We start from the raw sequence: 17,236 nt of genomic DNA, 5'->3' as shown, positions 1-17,236 counted from the left end.
TCGTTTTTAATCTCATGGAAGATTGGAAGCTCAGCTCACCTTAATGTGCCCATTACTTTAACATTTCTTTATTTTCTTTTCAAACTGGAACTACAGATTTTTGCTCTAATACACGTGGATTTCTGCTTCCAATTGCTCTATCCCTGCTATTAGTGTTCAGTCAGTTTTCATTTTGGTCTAAAATGACTCTCTAAGAGCTTGGAAGCATACTATTATTTCCTGCAGTTTGGTCTAAAAATGAAGAAAAAGGGGACTTTCAGACAAGGCCCATAAAAATACCACCATCTACTTTTAGAGATGTTTTATGAATACAAATTTCCTGTCTAAATAATTACTGTTGAGGGTAGAAAGGACTTGGAGTTTGGAAATTGTAACAACAACTTATTCTGTCTTAGCAACCACAGTGAAGGTGACACGTCTCTTGTTTTTTATAGATGGGCTGACACTATAATGCACTGTATTGCTTTTTAGATTCCATTTTTTATTCATGGATACAGATTATAGTGGAACTGAGGCAGTGGGAGGTATTATTTTCCTCAGATGGGGAAAAAAGATATAAAACAGGTATGCTTTTGGTGTCATTTTTAAAAATCTTGGGACGGCTTGTGATAGTATCTTAGCAGAAGGAGAAGCCAGCCTGGGTACTGAGCACAGTCCTCTGCGTTCAGGTCCTATATTAAATTATCCTCTCAGTTTCATAAAGGCTGAGGTCTGTCATGTATTCTTCAGGAAAATTACAGCGTCTTTTATACTAGGGTGTTTAAAGACAAAATCTCAGAAAAAAAATCACCTCCCTGCCTTTTTCCTTTGGCCAGCAGCTGCTGAAATGGGTTGCGGATTGAACAAGTTAGAGAAACGTGATGAAAAACGGCCTGGGAATATTTATTCAACTTTGAAGAGGCCTCAGGTGGAAACCAAGATAGATGTGTCCTATGAATACCGCTTCCTGGAGTTCACGACTCTGAGTGCCGGTGAGTACGTGGGGTGGGCATGGATGGGGGCAGGTGGGATCTCCAGCAGGGGTCTGCAGGGGATGGGGGTGCAGCTGGAGAGCTGGATGGGGTGGGGGCTGTGAAGAAATGCAAAGGGTAGGCCTGTCTCAAGGGGGCGGCTTACAGAGATCCAGATTTTTATGTGAAATCTCTCACTTTTTAAAAAATAGTGTCTGGGCACAGTGGTTCACGCCTGTAATCCCAGCACTTTGGGAGGCCGAGGCGGGTGGATCACCTGAGGTCAGGAGTTCAAGACCAGCCTGACCAACATAGTGAAACCCCGTCTCTACTAAAAATGCAAAAAATTAGCCAGGCATGGTGGCGGGTGCCTGTAATCCCAGCTACTCAGGAGGCTGAGGCAGGAGAATTGCTTGAATCCAGGAGGTGGAAGTTGCAGTGAGCCAAGATCACACCACTGCACTCCAGCCTGGGCGACAGAGCGAGACTCTGTCTCAAAAAAAAAAAAAAAAAAAATCAACTAATTACAATTTTAACAAATGAAAATCACGTGTGAGCCAAGCAATACATATGGATAGGCTGAATTTGGCCCATGAGCCAACCAGTTTGCAGACTGTTTCGTAGCAAGCTCCATGGAGAAGGAAGGTTTGCCTTCTCTCCTCGTATGAAACTTCCTCTCCACCCAAATTCACCTGCCTGTTTTCTGCCGTCTCACAAGAGGGCTCATCCATCTGGGCTTGGCTTTGCCTTGGCTGAGCCAGAGAGAGTCGGGTCACCTACCATACGAGTGTCCAAGGACTAAGGAAACAGGGAATAGCCCGAGAAGACTGGCAAGGGATGGTCAGCATCAGCATCAGAGCATTTGCTGAGCACCTGCTGTGTGCAGAGTGTTGGGCCAGTGTTGGGGGGGAGGTCGTAAGCCTGTCCTGGCATCTTGGAGTGTTCTATATGATAGGAGACAGGAGACTCATACAAATGAAAAGAATAAAAGAACTCCACAGGTTTTAATCGTAAGTTGGAAAACATTATAAGACATGTTTTTGGAAGGGAAGAACATGCTATTCTTTTTGGGTCCCAGGAGTTTGAGAGCAAAAACTGGGCACTATGTAATGAAGTCATCTGAACACATTTTCTTCCTGGGCTTCTGGATATACTTTAAGCTTCTGTGATCAGAAAGGAGAATGAGTGGAAAAAGCCCTCATGTTCATGGATTTGAGTCCTGGCTCTGCTTCAGAGCAACTGGGTAAATCACTGAGCTTCCCAGTCCTGCAGTGTCCTCATCTATAAAAGGAACACGGGTGTCCACTTCATGGGGCAGTTTTGAAGATTAGAAGGGGTAGATATGTGTGAAGCTTGTAGCACAATGTCTGGCATACAGTAGGGTCTGCAAGTGTTTCTCTTCCTCCCCTCCTCCTTGACTACTCTTTCTGTTGTGACTGTCTCAGTGCGGAGGCTCCAATTGCTTCTTGAGCTCTGAAAAAGGACAGCTGAGTGTCTCTGCAGGGACATTCTGTGCATCCCCCCCACTCCGACAAGTCACCAAAACTGAAGCCAGCCTCTTCCTTTTCAGATTGCTTCCTTCCAGTGCCCTTCATGAGTCAGTCATGCCACCACCATCCTCTTAAACGTGCAGATACCTATGACCATGCCTTCCCCCTGTGTGTAGTTGCCATTCCTTCACCCAAGCCTATTAAAACCATGTCTGTAAATGCCTCTAATATAGCTAATGTAACACACAATTATTTGGAGCATTTGGTCATGCATTTGGCCCTCCATTTATTTGTTCAGTGAATTTTTAAGTGCCTACAATGTGCTGGGCATTGTGGGAGGATTAGGGAAAAACAAAAGCATGTCTAGGAGAAAGGATTGGAAAGAAGTATATCAAGATGTTAACTATTAGGATGCTGAGATGTTGGGGGAATTCTTTTTTCTCCCTTTTGCAGTTGTTTTGTTTTGTTTTGTTTTGTTTTGTTTTGTTTTTGCATCATGGTTATGTGTTTTTCATTATGACAAAGAGTAACTTTGCTCCTAAGAACCTTCACAAACACATGAAGTTTCCATGCAGTGCTTTGTCCCTCCACTGCTTCATAGCTGGTCTCTGAATGATTTCCCTGACCTCCTTATTTGTTTGTTTCCCTGAGCTTCAGCTGCAGCATCCACACTGCAGCACTATTTTGTGCATTGTGCTGTCCTTGATGGAATTATCTTTTGTTTTCTGATTATGAAGTAAACATACACCCATTATAGTGAGCTAGGACAACACCGGGGGATATCCCACGTGGCCTCCCTGCTCCTGCCCTCGTCCTCCTACAGATCCTGCCAGTCCTCTGCTCAGAGCTCTCCTGTGGCTGCCACCACACCAGGATTGGCACAGCTCCCCTTGACTGCATTCTCCCACTGCTTGTCTTTGGTGTTCCGCTGCTTTGAATTTGCTCTTTCATGAACCTGCCAGGCCTCCTCTGGGTTTTTGCACTGCCTGTTCCTCTGCCTGGAAGTCCTCCGCCAGGATCCCTCTGCTCATCTTCTTAACCCCATTCTCTCTGAAACTTTCCTTGACCACCTCTTTAAAATTTCTACCTTCTCCCCAGTTCCCCATGTCTTTCCCCTCTTGATTTTCTCCATAGCACTTCTTACCATGTAACCTGCTATCTATCTTGCTTATTGTTGTTTGTTTCCTTCTTCCCACGAGTGCAGGGATTTTCTCTCTTTTATTCTCTGCTACTCCCTCAGTGCTTAGGACAGTGCCTGGCACTTAAATAGATAATCAGCAAATATTGGCTGAATGAATACTCACCATATATTTTTGAATCCTGCTTTTATGTGACTTAACATTGTACAGTGAGGTGTGCACCTGTCATGCCTCTGCTCGGAAAGTATGATTTAATGGCTACATATGATTTAATCACTCAGTGTACCATAATTTATTTCGCAGTCCCCTTTTATTGGACATTTAAGTTATTTTGGGCTTTGGGCTATTGCAAATAATGTTGTGATAAGCAGTGTTGTCCATAAATCTTCGTACACATTTCTGACTATTTCCTCAGGAATTACTGAATTGAGGGGTGCGAATGTCGGCACTCTTGATAAATTGCCTAGTTGCCCTGTAGATAGGACCTGCTTGTGTAAAACACACATCTGATTCTGCACAACTCTTTAGGGAGTTCCCCTGGATGGATGAAGTTGAGATTCAAGCCAGAGCTCAGGGCTTTCTGTAGCTTGGTCTTGCCCTTCCCAGATCTTCTCCCTATTGTTCTCTGGAGGACGATGTGTCGTGGCATTGCCCACTGCCCGCGCCTAGGACCCTCCTTTCTCTGCTTCTCTGATTCAGTGCGGGCAGCTCTTTCTGCACAGGCCCCCACCTCTTACTGCTTGCTAGGACCCCACCCACCTGGATTTGTTCCTTCTTGACAGCCATTCTATCAGAATTACTCTCTTGTGCACGCCTGTAGTTTGTCAATACCGTCCTTTTGACATTTTGATTACCTCATATATTAAACCTATTTGTGTTTCCCTCAGGGCAAGGACCAAGCCTTGTTTATCTTTCTGTCTGTCTTCCTTGTTCAGCTTTCTAGCTGAGATGAGCCTGTCTTGCACAGTCGGGTCCTGGTAAACCTAGAACTAAATGCTGACTCCTTTCCCTAGTGGTCTCTCATGTTTTTCTGCCAGGAGTTCTAATGAGATTATTCTTTATTCTCCAGAATGGAGCTGACGTTCGTTGCATGCTACTATGTGCCCAGTCCTGTGATAGGACATTACGTCCTCATCTCATTTTTCTTTCTTTATTTTGTTTTTTTTTTTTGAGATGGAGTCTCGCTCTGTCACCTAGGCTGGAGTGCAGTGTTGTGATCTTGGCTCACTGCAACCTCTGCCTTCCAGGTTCAAGTGATTCTTATGCCTCAGCCTCTTGAGTATCTGGGATTCCAAGCATGCACCACTACACATGGCTAATTTTGGTATTTTTAGTAGAGATGGGGTTTCACCATGTTGGCCAGGCTGGTCTCGAACTCCTGACCTCAAGTGGTCCACCCACCTCAGCCTCCCAAAGTGCTGGGATTACAGGCATGAGCCACTGCACTGGCCTGATCTCATGTTTCAGAAATTTTTCAGCTTTATCAAAGTATAAATGAAGTACTCTACATTGCACATATTTAAAGTGTTCAAACCCATAAAACCCTCATCACATCAAGATGCAGAACATTTCCATTGCCCCAGAAGTTTCCTCATGCCTCTTTGTTACCCCTCCAACCCCAGACAACCGCTAATCTCCTCTCCATCACTGATTTTTTTTTTTTTTTTTTTGAAGCGAAGTCTCACTCTGTTGCCCAGGTTGGAGTGCGGTGGCGCAATCTTGGCTCACTGCAATCTTCACCTCCTGGGTTCAAAGGATTCTTGTGCCTCAGCCTCCCGAGTAGTTGGGATTACAGGTGCCCGCCACCACACCCAGCTAATTTTTTTATTTTTAGTAGACACAGGCTTTTGCCATGTTGGCCAGGCTGGTCTCAAACTCCTGATCTCAGGTGATCTGCCTGCCTCAGCTTCCCAAAGTGCTGAGATTACAGGTGTGAGCCACCTTGCCCCGCTTCCATCACTGATTTTATTTCCCAGAATGTTATATAAATGGAATCAAATAGTATATACTCTTTTTCAAAACCTAGCTCTTTTCATTCACTCAACTTACTCATTTAAGATTTATTTATGTTGTTTGCTGGGTTTTCTGTTTTACTGCTGAGTAGTATTCTGTTGTTTGATTGTACCACAGTTTGTTTTTCCATTCACTGGTTGATAAACATTTGGGCCATTTCCAGGTTTTGGCTATCACAGGTTAAGTTGCTATGAACATTTGTCTTTGTGTGGCTTCTTATGTCATTTTATGTTTGCAGTGACCCACTAAGGTGGGTGAATACACTCATTTCTTTTTGCAGACAAGGAAATGGATGCTCAGCGAGGTTAAGTAACTTGCCCAAAGAGGCAGTGCTAGGAAGTGGTCGGGGGAAGAATTCGAATATAGAATTCTAGAATCTTGGGCATCAAAGCTCTTGCGATGCCAGACTGCAAGATGCTACACAAATAGGCATTAACACCAACTGGAATGTTGTTGTTAGAAAACTTATTATCATGTAGAATGGTATAAGAAGATTCCTCTTCCATAAGGTTTTAACCATGGCGGATTTTTAAATGACACTCTATACTCTTATTTTTCATGGAGACAATTCTTATTTGACTCTTAGGCAAATACAAGTCAGGGAGGTATTGGCCCGTGTCCACCTGATGGCTTAGGTAGGAAGGGTGCCATGTGCATTTTCAAAAAAGTGAGGATCAGCCGGGTGCAGTGGCTCACACCTGTAATCCCAACACTTTGGAAGCCCGAGGCAGGTGGATCACCTGAGCTCAGGAGTTCGAGACCAGCCTGACCAACATGGAGAAACCCCATCTCTACTAAAAATACCAAGTTAGCCAGACATGGTGGCACATGCCTATAATCCCAGCTACTCAGGACACTGAAGCAGAATTGCATGAACCTGGGAGGCGGAGGTTGTGGTGAGCTGAGATCGCACCATTGCACTCCAGCCTGGGCAACAAGAGCGAAACTCCATCTCAAAAAAAAAAAAAAAGTCAGGATCACAGTTAACACTGTTGAGTTTGTCCGTTGCTTAAAGCTCAGTGCTGTTGTTGAAGATACTGAAACATGCAGCCTCACTTGTGGGGCTGGCAGAGGCAAAAGCAGCAGGAATCTTACAGTGAAGCACATAAGCTGCCAAAAATCTCAATTCTGGGTGATTTGATTGGGTCTTAAATTTTCAATTAACTCTGGTCACCGAGGGATGAACCTGCCCTTTGATGGGTTTCATCGCAGATGGAGGCCCATAAAGGATCACAATTTCTGCAAAACGGTACCCCATTATGCCTTTTATGTGAGCGTTTTGCCAGCCTCTCTGTGCCAGGCCACTCTAGCACCACTTGAAAGCTACCTGTGTCAGCTCTGTGAAAATTGACTGTGTTTTATGCACATTTGGTGCCAGAGACAGTTGGCACGGAGAGCAATCTGTGTAATGAGGCTGGTGCCCAGGGCTTGGGCCTTCCTTGAATGGTCCAGTCCTGCACTGACTAGTACAGGAGGCACCAGCCACATGGTATTTATATGTAATCATTAATTAAAACAAAGTAAAATAAAATATTCCGTTCTTCTGTCATACTAGCCACATTTCAAGTGCTCCGTAGCCGTGTGTGGCTGTTGACTGCTATTGGACAGCGCCGATAGAGAACATTTTTATCATCGCCGAAAGTTCTGTAGGATAACACTGTTCTAGTCTGTTTTCAAGAGAGGAAAACTCGGTTTCAGGTCAGAATCTGTGTCTCTAACTCCTAACAATGTACCATTTTATCATGAAGATTTGCCCTTAGCTTCATAGTGACCATAGGAGGATTCATTGATTCCACAAATATTTATTGAAGGTCAACCTTGGGCCAGATGCCATGTCTTGGGGACATGTGGGTGAACCACACAGGAGGTATTCCTGGGTTGCCTTACTCAGCTCGGGCTGCCATAATAAAATAGCACAGACTGGCTTAAGCAATAGATGCTTATTTTCTCATAGTTCTGGAGGCTGGAAGTTGCTACCCTGGAGATCAGGGTGCCAGCATGGTTGGGTTCTGGTCAGGGCTCTCTTGGCTTGCAGACAACAGCCTTCTCATTGTGTCCTCACATGGCAGAGAGGGAGGGAGGGAAGACGGGGGCTGGGGGGAAGACAGAGAGAGAGTGAGAAAGAGAGAACAGGAGTGAGCACAAGCTCTCTTGTGTCTCATCTTGTAAGGATACTAGTCCCATCAGATTGTGCCCCATCCTTACGACATGATTTGATCTTCATTACTTTCTTACTCCAAATGTAGTCACTTTAGGGGTTACGATGATTTGGAAGGACACAATTCAGTCCATAGCACCAGACTATAGATTGGTACTTTACTTTGGTTCAAACTCTCTCACAGATGAAGAACCAGTACTTGATGCTAGAGTAATGGAGACTGATGGGATGGTGGTAGCCCAGGCTTGATGGAAGAGTCTGTGTGTCAAGGAAGACTTGAAATCCTCAGGTGGATTTGGAGTTTTATGCAAATTTGGTGCCAGGGACAGTAGGCTATTAGTCAGGCAAAAGATGAGAGAAGAGGGTGGAATAAGATAATCTTTTCACGAAGAGGAGACAACTTGTGGGAGGGATCAAAACGCAGAGATAACACTGCATATATGGGGAGCCACAGGCAGTTCAGTTTGGTTGGAGCATGTTCTTTGGGGGAGAAGAAAGTAGGCCAGATGATGAAAGGTCTTAGGTGTTGGGCTGAGGAGTCTAGGCTCAAAAGCACTGAAGGTTTTTAAGATGGAGGGGGTGCAGGTGACATCAAATTCTCATTCTGGAAAGATTTCTCTGGATTTAGAATGAAGAAGGATGGAAGGGGCAATGCTGGGGGAGGGGAAACCATATAGAAACCATTGCAGTCATCAGGCAAGATAAGGTGGCCTCAGTCAAAACAGTGGCAGTGGGGACAAGAAAAGGAGTGGGGGAAAGAGAGATTAGGAGGTTGTCCTAGGGACTGCCTGGCAGGTGAAGGAGAGCAGGAAGCAGAGGAGGAGGTGGGTGTGCTGGGCGCCTGGGTGGATGACACGAGTTCCCCACAGCCAGATGCTGAGTCTGCTTTAAAGCATTCTCCAATAATGCTCTCACTTGGTGATTCAAGTAGCCCTGAAAGCTGAAAGGAAGGTATTTTTCTTTTTTTTTCAGATGAAGAAATTGATTTGGCAGGTAACAAGTAGTAAGCGGGCCCAGAATCCAGTGTTTCAGCTCTTTCCACTCAAAGCTTATCCACTGCACATGAAAGAGAGCTCCGCGCCAAACGACACTCCACTGAAGGGTGTCGCAGTGATATTTGTTTGAATAACTTTATTGAACTATAATTTAAATACTATGAAACACACCCATATGAAGTGCCTGGGTGATGAGTTCTGATAGGTGTAAACATTTGTAGAACTATCACCACACTCAAGATATAAAACTTTTCCATCACCCCAGAAAGTTCCCTCAGCTGCCTGCCCTGACCCAGCCAACTGCTGATCTGCTGTGTGTCACTGTTGAATAGTTTTGCTTCTTTTTGAATAATATGTACATAGAATCATGCAGTGTGTGTGCCTCTGGCTTCTTTAACTCAGCCTAATGCCTTTGCAGTTCAATCTGTGCTGTTGTATGTATGGCGTCCTTGCTGTTGTATGTATGGAGTCCGTGCTGTTTTATGCATGGAGTCTGTGCTGTTGTATGTATTGAGTCCTTGCTGTTGTGTGTATCAAAAGTTCATTCCTTTTTGTTTCTGAGTAATATTCCCTTGTTTGCATGTGCCACAATTTGTTGAATCATTTTCCTGTTGAACATTTGGGAAATTTCCAATTTGGGGCTATTATGAAAAAAAAAGCGAATATCCACGAACAAGTGTTTTGTGTGGATGTTTTCTCTTCTGTTGGGGAACTATGTCGGAGTGGAATTGTTGGGTTGTATGCTAAATACATGTTTACCTTTATAAGATACTGCTCAATTGTTTTCCAAAGTGTTTGTTCTGTTTTACATTTCCAACAACAATGTATGACAGTGGATAGCTTCATTTTTTTATAGGTAATAATCAGTTACTTTTTATTCAGCACCTACTGTTGTATTAATCTCTTCTAAACAAACTAACAACAATCTAAAGAGGTAAGTGGAGTCACCCCCATGGTATAGAAGAATAAATTGAGATACTGAGTTTGGAGCAGTTATAAAAGAAACTTGCTAGGCCACCAAGCACTTGGAACTTTGCAGGATATCTTGTAGTCTTACTGAACAGCAAAGCCTTCACTTTGGCTTTCTTGGTTCCTGAATCTTCTGTGTGCTGTGGTGTGTTTAAACTAAATTGAAGGGCTTCAACATGAAAAAGTTCAAAGGTAATTTATTCACCTTTGCCCCTTTCTCAAGCTTGTCTTCTATTTCTATTCTTAAGTTCCTCCTTATAAGACATTCCCATGACATGCATTACAATTTCGAGGATCATTCCACACTGCTGCATTTTACAAACTCCCATCTTTGTGGTTTTCCTAAGAGGACTTTAAGAACTGATTTTCGGGATGTTTTCTTCGACATTGTGCTGACCAGGCTCATACTTGGCTTTCGGCCACCAGCATTCTAGCCTTAAACTCTGTATATAAATTTTGGGTGGTCATGAAAATAACAGGATGACATTCCTTATTCAAGACATGCACATTGTGCAATAAATTTTCTACAGGTCCAGTTTTTCTTTGACCTCCAGTCTGGGGGATGTTAGCCCGACACACAACTACAGAAGCAGCTGATAATTGTTGTTTATAAGAGTTGTCCTTTCAGTATCCCTTCACAGCTGGGAAAAAGACTAATCTAAAAAAATGGATCATGATTTACATTATATTCTGAAAATTAAGAAATGAAAGTTGTGGGGAGCGAAGTGTTTGGGTGCCTAATGGCTAGTTATAAATCCTAGCACTATTAGCCTTTCTGATTTCATGAAGGGAGATAATAGGCCAGTTCCATGGCCTCATCTAAAATAATGTCAATCTCCAGAAAAGCCTTTAAAACTAATCATTAGCTTAAAGGAGTTGTTCCCAAACTTGAGAGTGAATCAGAATAGCCTGGAGGGCTTGTCAAAATGCAGAGTCCTGGGCCCCATCCTCAAAGTTTCTGATTTAGTAAGTCTAGGGCAAGGCCTAAGAATCTGCTTTTGTAATAAGTTCTCAGGCAATGCTGATGCTGCTGGTCTGGGGACCACACTTGGAGAATCTTAAAAGACCATGTGGAGTACAATTTTTTTTCTTAAATTTGAATGGAGATGGCAGAAAAAAAATTATACTAGTGTGATCTTTTGAGTATAAAATAAATTCAATAAATATTTACTTACCTACCTATGTATTATGACCAAATCATAACTTACTTCCTTTAGGTGACTTGGAATATATTTGGGAGGACAGGCCATAGGAATAAAAATAGGAATACAAGGTGACACAATGAGCCTCAAAGTTTGTTTAAAAAGTTCCCATGCCCAGCTGCACACCAGACCAATTAAGTCAGCCTTGGTGTTGTGGTTTGGTTCTGTGTCCCCACCCCACCTACAGTTCATACTACAGAACAGGTGTCAGCAGACTCAGCTTAAGTCTGTGATGTCTCAGGGAGCTGGCTAAGATGGATACCTGGCTGCTGGTACCTGCAGGTTCTGGGAGGGAAGCGGGCACTTTACAGGGGAGCCCAACATAGCAAACTAGGGAAAGGAAGGAAGAGAATTGGAGGGGATGAGTACTTATTTGCATTACAGGAGGATTCCTGGTTTAAAGTGGGTTTCACCACAGGGTTCCTTTAGATAGAGCCTCAAGTACTCTGAAGTGTTTGTTTTGCCTTTCCTTAACGAGTTATTTATTACCTCTCTGTAAATATGATACCTGCAGTTTTAAAACATAACAAATCCATCTATAACATTTGCAGCTCTTCAGCAGAACTGAGCATACAGTCACTGACGTTGATGGCATTTTTTCTAAGTAAAAACAAACAAACCTTGGAGCAAAATGTCAGAAGCCCTGGAGGAGGGAAGGTGGATGGCTAGAAGGGAGGCTCTAAGCAGCCCTTGATATTGCTGCAAGAGGCCCCAGGGTCAGAGTTGGGTGGGGCGGGACTTTCCATATTTCCGCAAATTTAAGCTCACCCCGGAGGGAGGCTCCTCCTGGTACAGTCCTTCACCTTCATGGCAGAAAGGCTGTTCTGCCCTTGTGCCCTCCCTGGCCTCTCTGGGGATCCCTGCAGATGATGTATTGTGATGGAGCAGTGGACTTGGATGCTGCTGGTATTGATATAATCATTGTTAACAGTAGCAACAGTAATAACAGCTAATGTGGCATGCATGGTGCTCAGTGTCAATTAATCCTTATAGAGATCCTCATTTTACAAATGAGGAAACAAGGCTCAGTGAGGTTACCTAACGTGCCCATGGTTCTGCAGCGAATGTGTGATGAGCTAGAATCAGAACTCAGACTTGCCTTCTTCAATTCTTTACTCTTAAGGATTGTGGACCATACCAAAGGTCCCTCGGGTGTGGCTTTGAGATTTGGTTGGCTGTGATCAGTCATTCAAGGACCCCAGCTTTGATGCTCTCTTTTTGATTGAGCCCTACTCTAGGGAGAACTTGGCTGCATGTTTTGGTGAATCATAGATGGTGGGGATGAGAATAGCAACTGAGTGGCTGAGTGTTGTCTTATGCTGTGTGGTTTGCAATGCAGCTTGATATACTTTAGCTCAATTAATCCTTACAAGTCTAGAGATGTTTTTCATTCCGTTTGACAAATAGGGAGCCTGACAAATAGGGTGGTCCTGTCTTGCAGAGCCGCAGCTTGCACCGAGGTCTTCCGACTCCGTGTGCCCTGTGTGTCTTGCTGCTGCCTGGGACCCACAGAGTCTCTGAGGGTCCAGAGCCACATTAAAGGTCATGCTGCCCATGACCTGTTGGGGACCACTTCCCTTAGGTATCAAGAACATGAGTGTTGGTCAATAACCCACTGGAGTGTAGTGCTGGCTTCTGTTGTTCCGGGCTTCAAAATAGGGCTAGGTTTGACCTCCAGCTCAGATTCAGAAGGCCAAGTCTGAGCTTGAGTATGTGTGGATGGCTGCCACTTTTGTAAGTGTGCCAATATCAGGACTTTTCCTGTGCTGAATATAGACTCCTCCTTTGCTGAAAATAGTATATGGAGTAGGGTAGGGAAACACTTTTCTTTCCTAGAAAATCACTCTTTGCTCCTCTAGGTAACACTGACTTCTGTGAAACCATCTGTTCCTTCCAATATAATTTCTAGACTGTTAGATTAAACAGTTTCTCCTGACCAACTTTTGGCTTGTTTCTTTTCACTGTTCATTAATAAATTGTGTAGCAGAGTTTTTATGGAGAGTGTGTGTGTGTGTATTTATTTAATTTCAGTTTAGGCAAAAGCAATTGTTGGGTGCAGTGAAGTTATTTAACTTCCTACTTGTGTTTCATTTTTGTTTCCGGTTTCTATAATTGCTAAGAGTTGGTTTTTGTTTTTGAGATTCATGCAAGGAAGTCAATGGCATGAGTTATGAGTTGAGGTTCTGGCTGGGAGGTGTGTTAAAAACAGACCCTGTTTTTAAACAGAAGATGCAAAGAGTAATAAGGAAATCGGTTCCCATAAAACATGTCTCAAAGTAGATAAATATGCTCTTACAGTTTGAAGAGATTTTTAAAAGATAAATGAGATAATATGTGTGACGTAGTTTTAAGTTTTTCTGAGCAAAGCTGCTATATACATCTTTGGTATTGTTGCTTTTGATGTTGCAACCAAGTCTGCTATTAGCATTAACGTTATTGTTAAATATTCACTAATGGGAGTAATAAGATTAGATTTAAAAGGAAGGAAGGCATTCTTTACATTCCTTTGCATTCCTTTCTGAATGTAAAAACTCTTCATGCTCTTTTCCCAGCTACTCTAAATCCAGACCAAGAAGCAACACTACTCAGTCTTGTATGAAAATGGGCTCAGGTGTGTGTGTGTGTGTGTGTGTGTGCATGTGCATATGTGTGTAACTCAAGCAGTAAATTTCAGCAACTAAGGCTGCCTTCAGTAAAATGAAATTCCTTGCTGATGACTGTTATCTGTCAAAGCAAAACCAAATTATTTTTCTGCAGGGATTCATAAAAGCAGCCTTTAGGTAGTGATAATAATTGTTATCTAATTTGGTTAAAGCGGAACAGAAAACAAGTTAATATTCTATGCACCCTACTAATTATTATTAGCAATATTGCTTTAAAGAATTTTATAACGAAGCTTTCTCTAATTTCACTGGGTCCACTGTCATTTTATAGTTTGACCAGATTTCACTAATGCTTCAGAAGACAGGAGTCCTGTTGAATTTTATCTACGAAATATTTTCAAAAGCAAATCTGGTGTGAAAAGGTAGGTGATTCTGGCCTCAAGTTGCATGCCACTGTCATTAAGTCTAGAAGGTCATTTCCTCAGTTCTGTGTTTCAGGCGTGCTCTTCTTTGTTTACAGGTCAGGGCTCCTGATAAATAAAAATTACATGGGCAAGGAATACCTGCTACAGTTAGCAGCCACTGAGATGTTTTTCTATTCTGTTACATAAACATAATTTGCAGGTGCATACACATGGTTTATCAGGAGGAGTACACATTAGTTTGACAGCCTCATTGGGCCCTATTAAAAGAGAAAAGGGATTATTTCACTTGGGCATCCCTAGTGTAATCTCAGAATTAGTTTGTAAGCATGAGTACAACATGGCACTATGAGGAACGCATGTTGCTTTGACACAAGATAGGTATAATAATATATTCCCAAGGGAGCTGGTAAGCTTGTGGGTGGACTTTTCTTTTTGGAGAAAGCAGTCTTGTCTGGCAAAGTTACTTAACAAAATTGATCCATTCAATATTTATTGATTATCTACTCTTTTTCAGCCTCTGTATTGAGCATGCAATGGTGAACAAGATGGTGAGGTCTCTCAATGTAGGAAACAGTGTCTGAAACATTCCACCATATTCTGGAGTTTTTAATGTCCTAGTCTGGTGTCTGTTCTCCTACATCTGGAAACCAGGCCAGCTTGGGTATAGCCCTAATAGAGTCTGTGTGTTATCTTGGAGAAGCATCTGCCATGATTTACCATTATTTGCCTTTGGCCTGCTGCACCTTGCATGGCTAGAGACTTGTCTGCTGTTTGGTAGGTGCAGGGGACCCTGGAAATCCTAAACCAAATCTAATCTTTGGGCCCACCAACCAAACTGCAGCTTAGAAAAGGTACCTCAATCAAACGAGCTTCCTGGGGGTTAGTGGACTCATCAGGGCTGCTGATGCCAACAGGCTGAGCTTTTAAGGCCTTAATAGATGGATCAAAGATGCCCTGGGCATGGGCTCACAGGTCTATAGTCCATCATGGCTTGCTTGGTGAGAAATGGTCGAGATGAAGCGTGTGAAAGAAAAGTTACTGATGCTGTTTCTAATAGCCCAGGCTGAAATAATGCTGTAAAGGTGTGCAAGGAATGGGGAGAAGGATGTTGAGGTTTTTCTGGATTGCCTTCCATATCCCTCAGACTGGTGATCCAACTATTTCTTTTCTTACCACTGTTTCTTGCCAATCTAGAAATTGTAAATGAAAACAAAAACTTACTCTCATGTCTATAAGTAGTTTCTTATTGTGGACTTCATTTAATGAATTAGCCTAAAACAACTAAAAACCAAGAAAATATCTTTTTTCTTAATACCATTTACTTTCTTGGATATAAAGTGTGAATTCAGAAGTGGCTTAAGGCAAGTGATGGGGATCAGTGTCCCTGAGGGGTGAATCAGCCAAGGTTTTGTTCTCCTACCTGCAAGGAATGTTAGAGTACTATACAGTGCTTGGGTTTGGGACCCAAGTTACCTAATGAAAAAGCAACTTTAACTCAACTTTCCTGCTCATTAGTGTTGTGATATCAAGTAGCATGGTGGACATCTGCCAAGATGGCCCCCAGTGACCCCTGCCTCCTGGTATCCACGGCCTTGTGTACCTAGTGAATTGCTTCTAGTGAACAGGATACAGCAAAAGTGATGGGTTATCACTTCCGAGATTAGGTTACAAAAAGATTGTAGCTTCCATCTTGCGCTCTCCTGCTCTCTCTTGATTACTCCCCCTGAAGGAAACTGGTTGCCATGTTGTGAGCTGACCTGTGGAGAGACCCATGTGGCAAGGAACCGAGGGAGGCTTCCTGTGAACAGGCAGTGAGGAATTGGGACCCTAAGCCCAATAGCCCTGGAGGAAGTGAATCTGAATCTTGCTCAACAACTGTGTGCATGAGCTTGGAAGTGGATCTTCCCCCAGTGGAGCCTTGAGATGACTTCAGCCCTGGGCGATGTCCTCAGGCAACCTCATGAAAGATTTTGAGCCAGAGGCACCCAGATAAGCTGCACCTGGATTCTTGACTCACAGAAACTGTGAGAAAATAAATGTTGTTTTAAGCCACCGTTTTGTGGTAATTTGTTATATATTAATAATGCAGGCAGTTTATGTTAAAAAGTCTTGCTCCTGTACGAGAGACATCACAGAGTTGTTGGGAGCACAGACTCTTGAGCCAACCTGGCTTCAAATTCTGGCTCTGCTGCTTATTAGCTGTGTGACCTTGAGAAAGTCACTTCACTTCTCTGTGCCTCAGTTTCCTTATTGGGAGATGGGAAATGTAGCTTTTGGCCCCCAGGCTCTATATTTCAGGAAGATTAGCTGGAAAGAGGTGGAAATGGGTTTTAATTGACACAGTCCACAGTCTGTGTCACAGTGAGTATAACAAAGGGGTCACATTAATAGTTTTTGTGACACTCTCAAGTCACTTAAACTCCCCCAGGAAGCTCCCGTTTGGTTGGGGACAATTTTCCAGAGGCAGGGGCAGCTGTGAGTGCTTAGCAGCCACCACACAGCACCTGGGAGATGGCAGCAATGGTCCTTTAAAGACCATCAACAAGAGTGGTCCCTATGATGTTCTTCTGCTAATCTAGAAGCAAATGATCACTGTGTTCATTTTTCCATTTTTGTCATCTCTGATACGATGGAGACACATCCTTAGCATGTTTTTCTAATTTCATGCCATGGGCCTGTTGAGCAGAGCTCATCACTTCTCAAGATTAAATTATATGTTTAAGAAATGCCTTCTGCATCAACCACAGTTATTCATCAGCCTGGTTGTAAGTGGCTAAGCCTGGCTTTCAGCTGTGAAAGTCAAGATTTGTGAATTTAAACATATTGATGAGATGCAAATGTCCTGTGGTTAGCCTTCCACCAGGCCCTAGCACTCATGTAAATAAATGAGAAAGAATTGGAAGGGTGGGCAGCAGAGCCCTCCCTTGAATAGGAAAATTGTTTTTTACTGGGTGCCAGCATCTGGTCGCTGCCATCAGTGGTAATGAGATTTGGCTCTTCCCATATGTCCCCGATTCATTGCAGGTTGTTTATTTGTAGATACAACTTGATTGTTTTTCTCCTTTTTCTTTTCTTTTTTTAAACTAGGTTTCCCTAATTCAGCACCACCACCGCCTCTCTAAAAATAAGCATCAAATTATTTGTCTAGGGAAACATTTTTTTAAATAATACTAGCTCTCCTCAACTTGTGAAAGTTTCTTGTGTCTTCTTGCTGTTTTCACTTTATCTGCTCTCTAGCAGAAAAATAAAATTGCATTCGATTGACACACTTTCCTGCTGGGAATTCAAGACA

The 17,236-nt window shown here is 43.0% G+C and overlaps 1 protein-coding gene across 5 annotated transcripts in view; it reads left to right on the top strand.

Annotated features, from left to right (window-relative positions):
- Positions 1-17,236, top strand: part of RFTN1 (raftlin, lipid raft linker 1) — a 203,673-nt gene that overhangs the window by 19,105 nt on the left and 167,332 nt on the right. For 3 of the 5 annotated variants that reach the window (XM_055295519.2, XM_063610761.1, XM_055295518.2), the window contains exon 2: positions 819-971. In XM_055295519.2, coding sequence (XP_055151494.2) covers positions 827-971 — 145 coding nt within the window. In that variant the 5' untranslated portion in view covers positions 819-826. Of the gene's footprint in view, positions 1-815; positions 972-17,236 lie in introns of all 5 variants that reach the window. The other 2 variants (XM_055295520.2, XM_055295517.2) reach the window with 1 other exon arrangement.

The sequence above is a fragment of the Symphalangus syndactylus genome, chromosome 10 (assembly GCF_028878055.3).
Source record: "Symphalangus syndactylus isolate Jambi chromosome 10, NHGRI_mSymSyn1-v2.1_pri, whole genome shotgun sequence".
NCBI classification, from domain to species: domain Eukaryota; kingdom Metazoa; phylum Chordata; class Mammalia; order Primates; family Hylobatidae; genus Symphalangus; species Symphalangus syndactylus.
The sequence above is the reverse complement of the archived record's forward strand: the minus strand, read 5'-3'. Positions and strand labels throughout refer to the sequence as shown.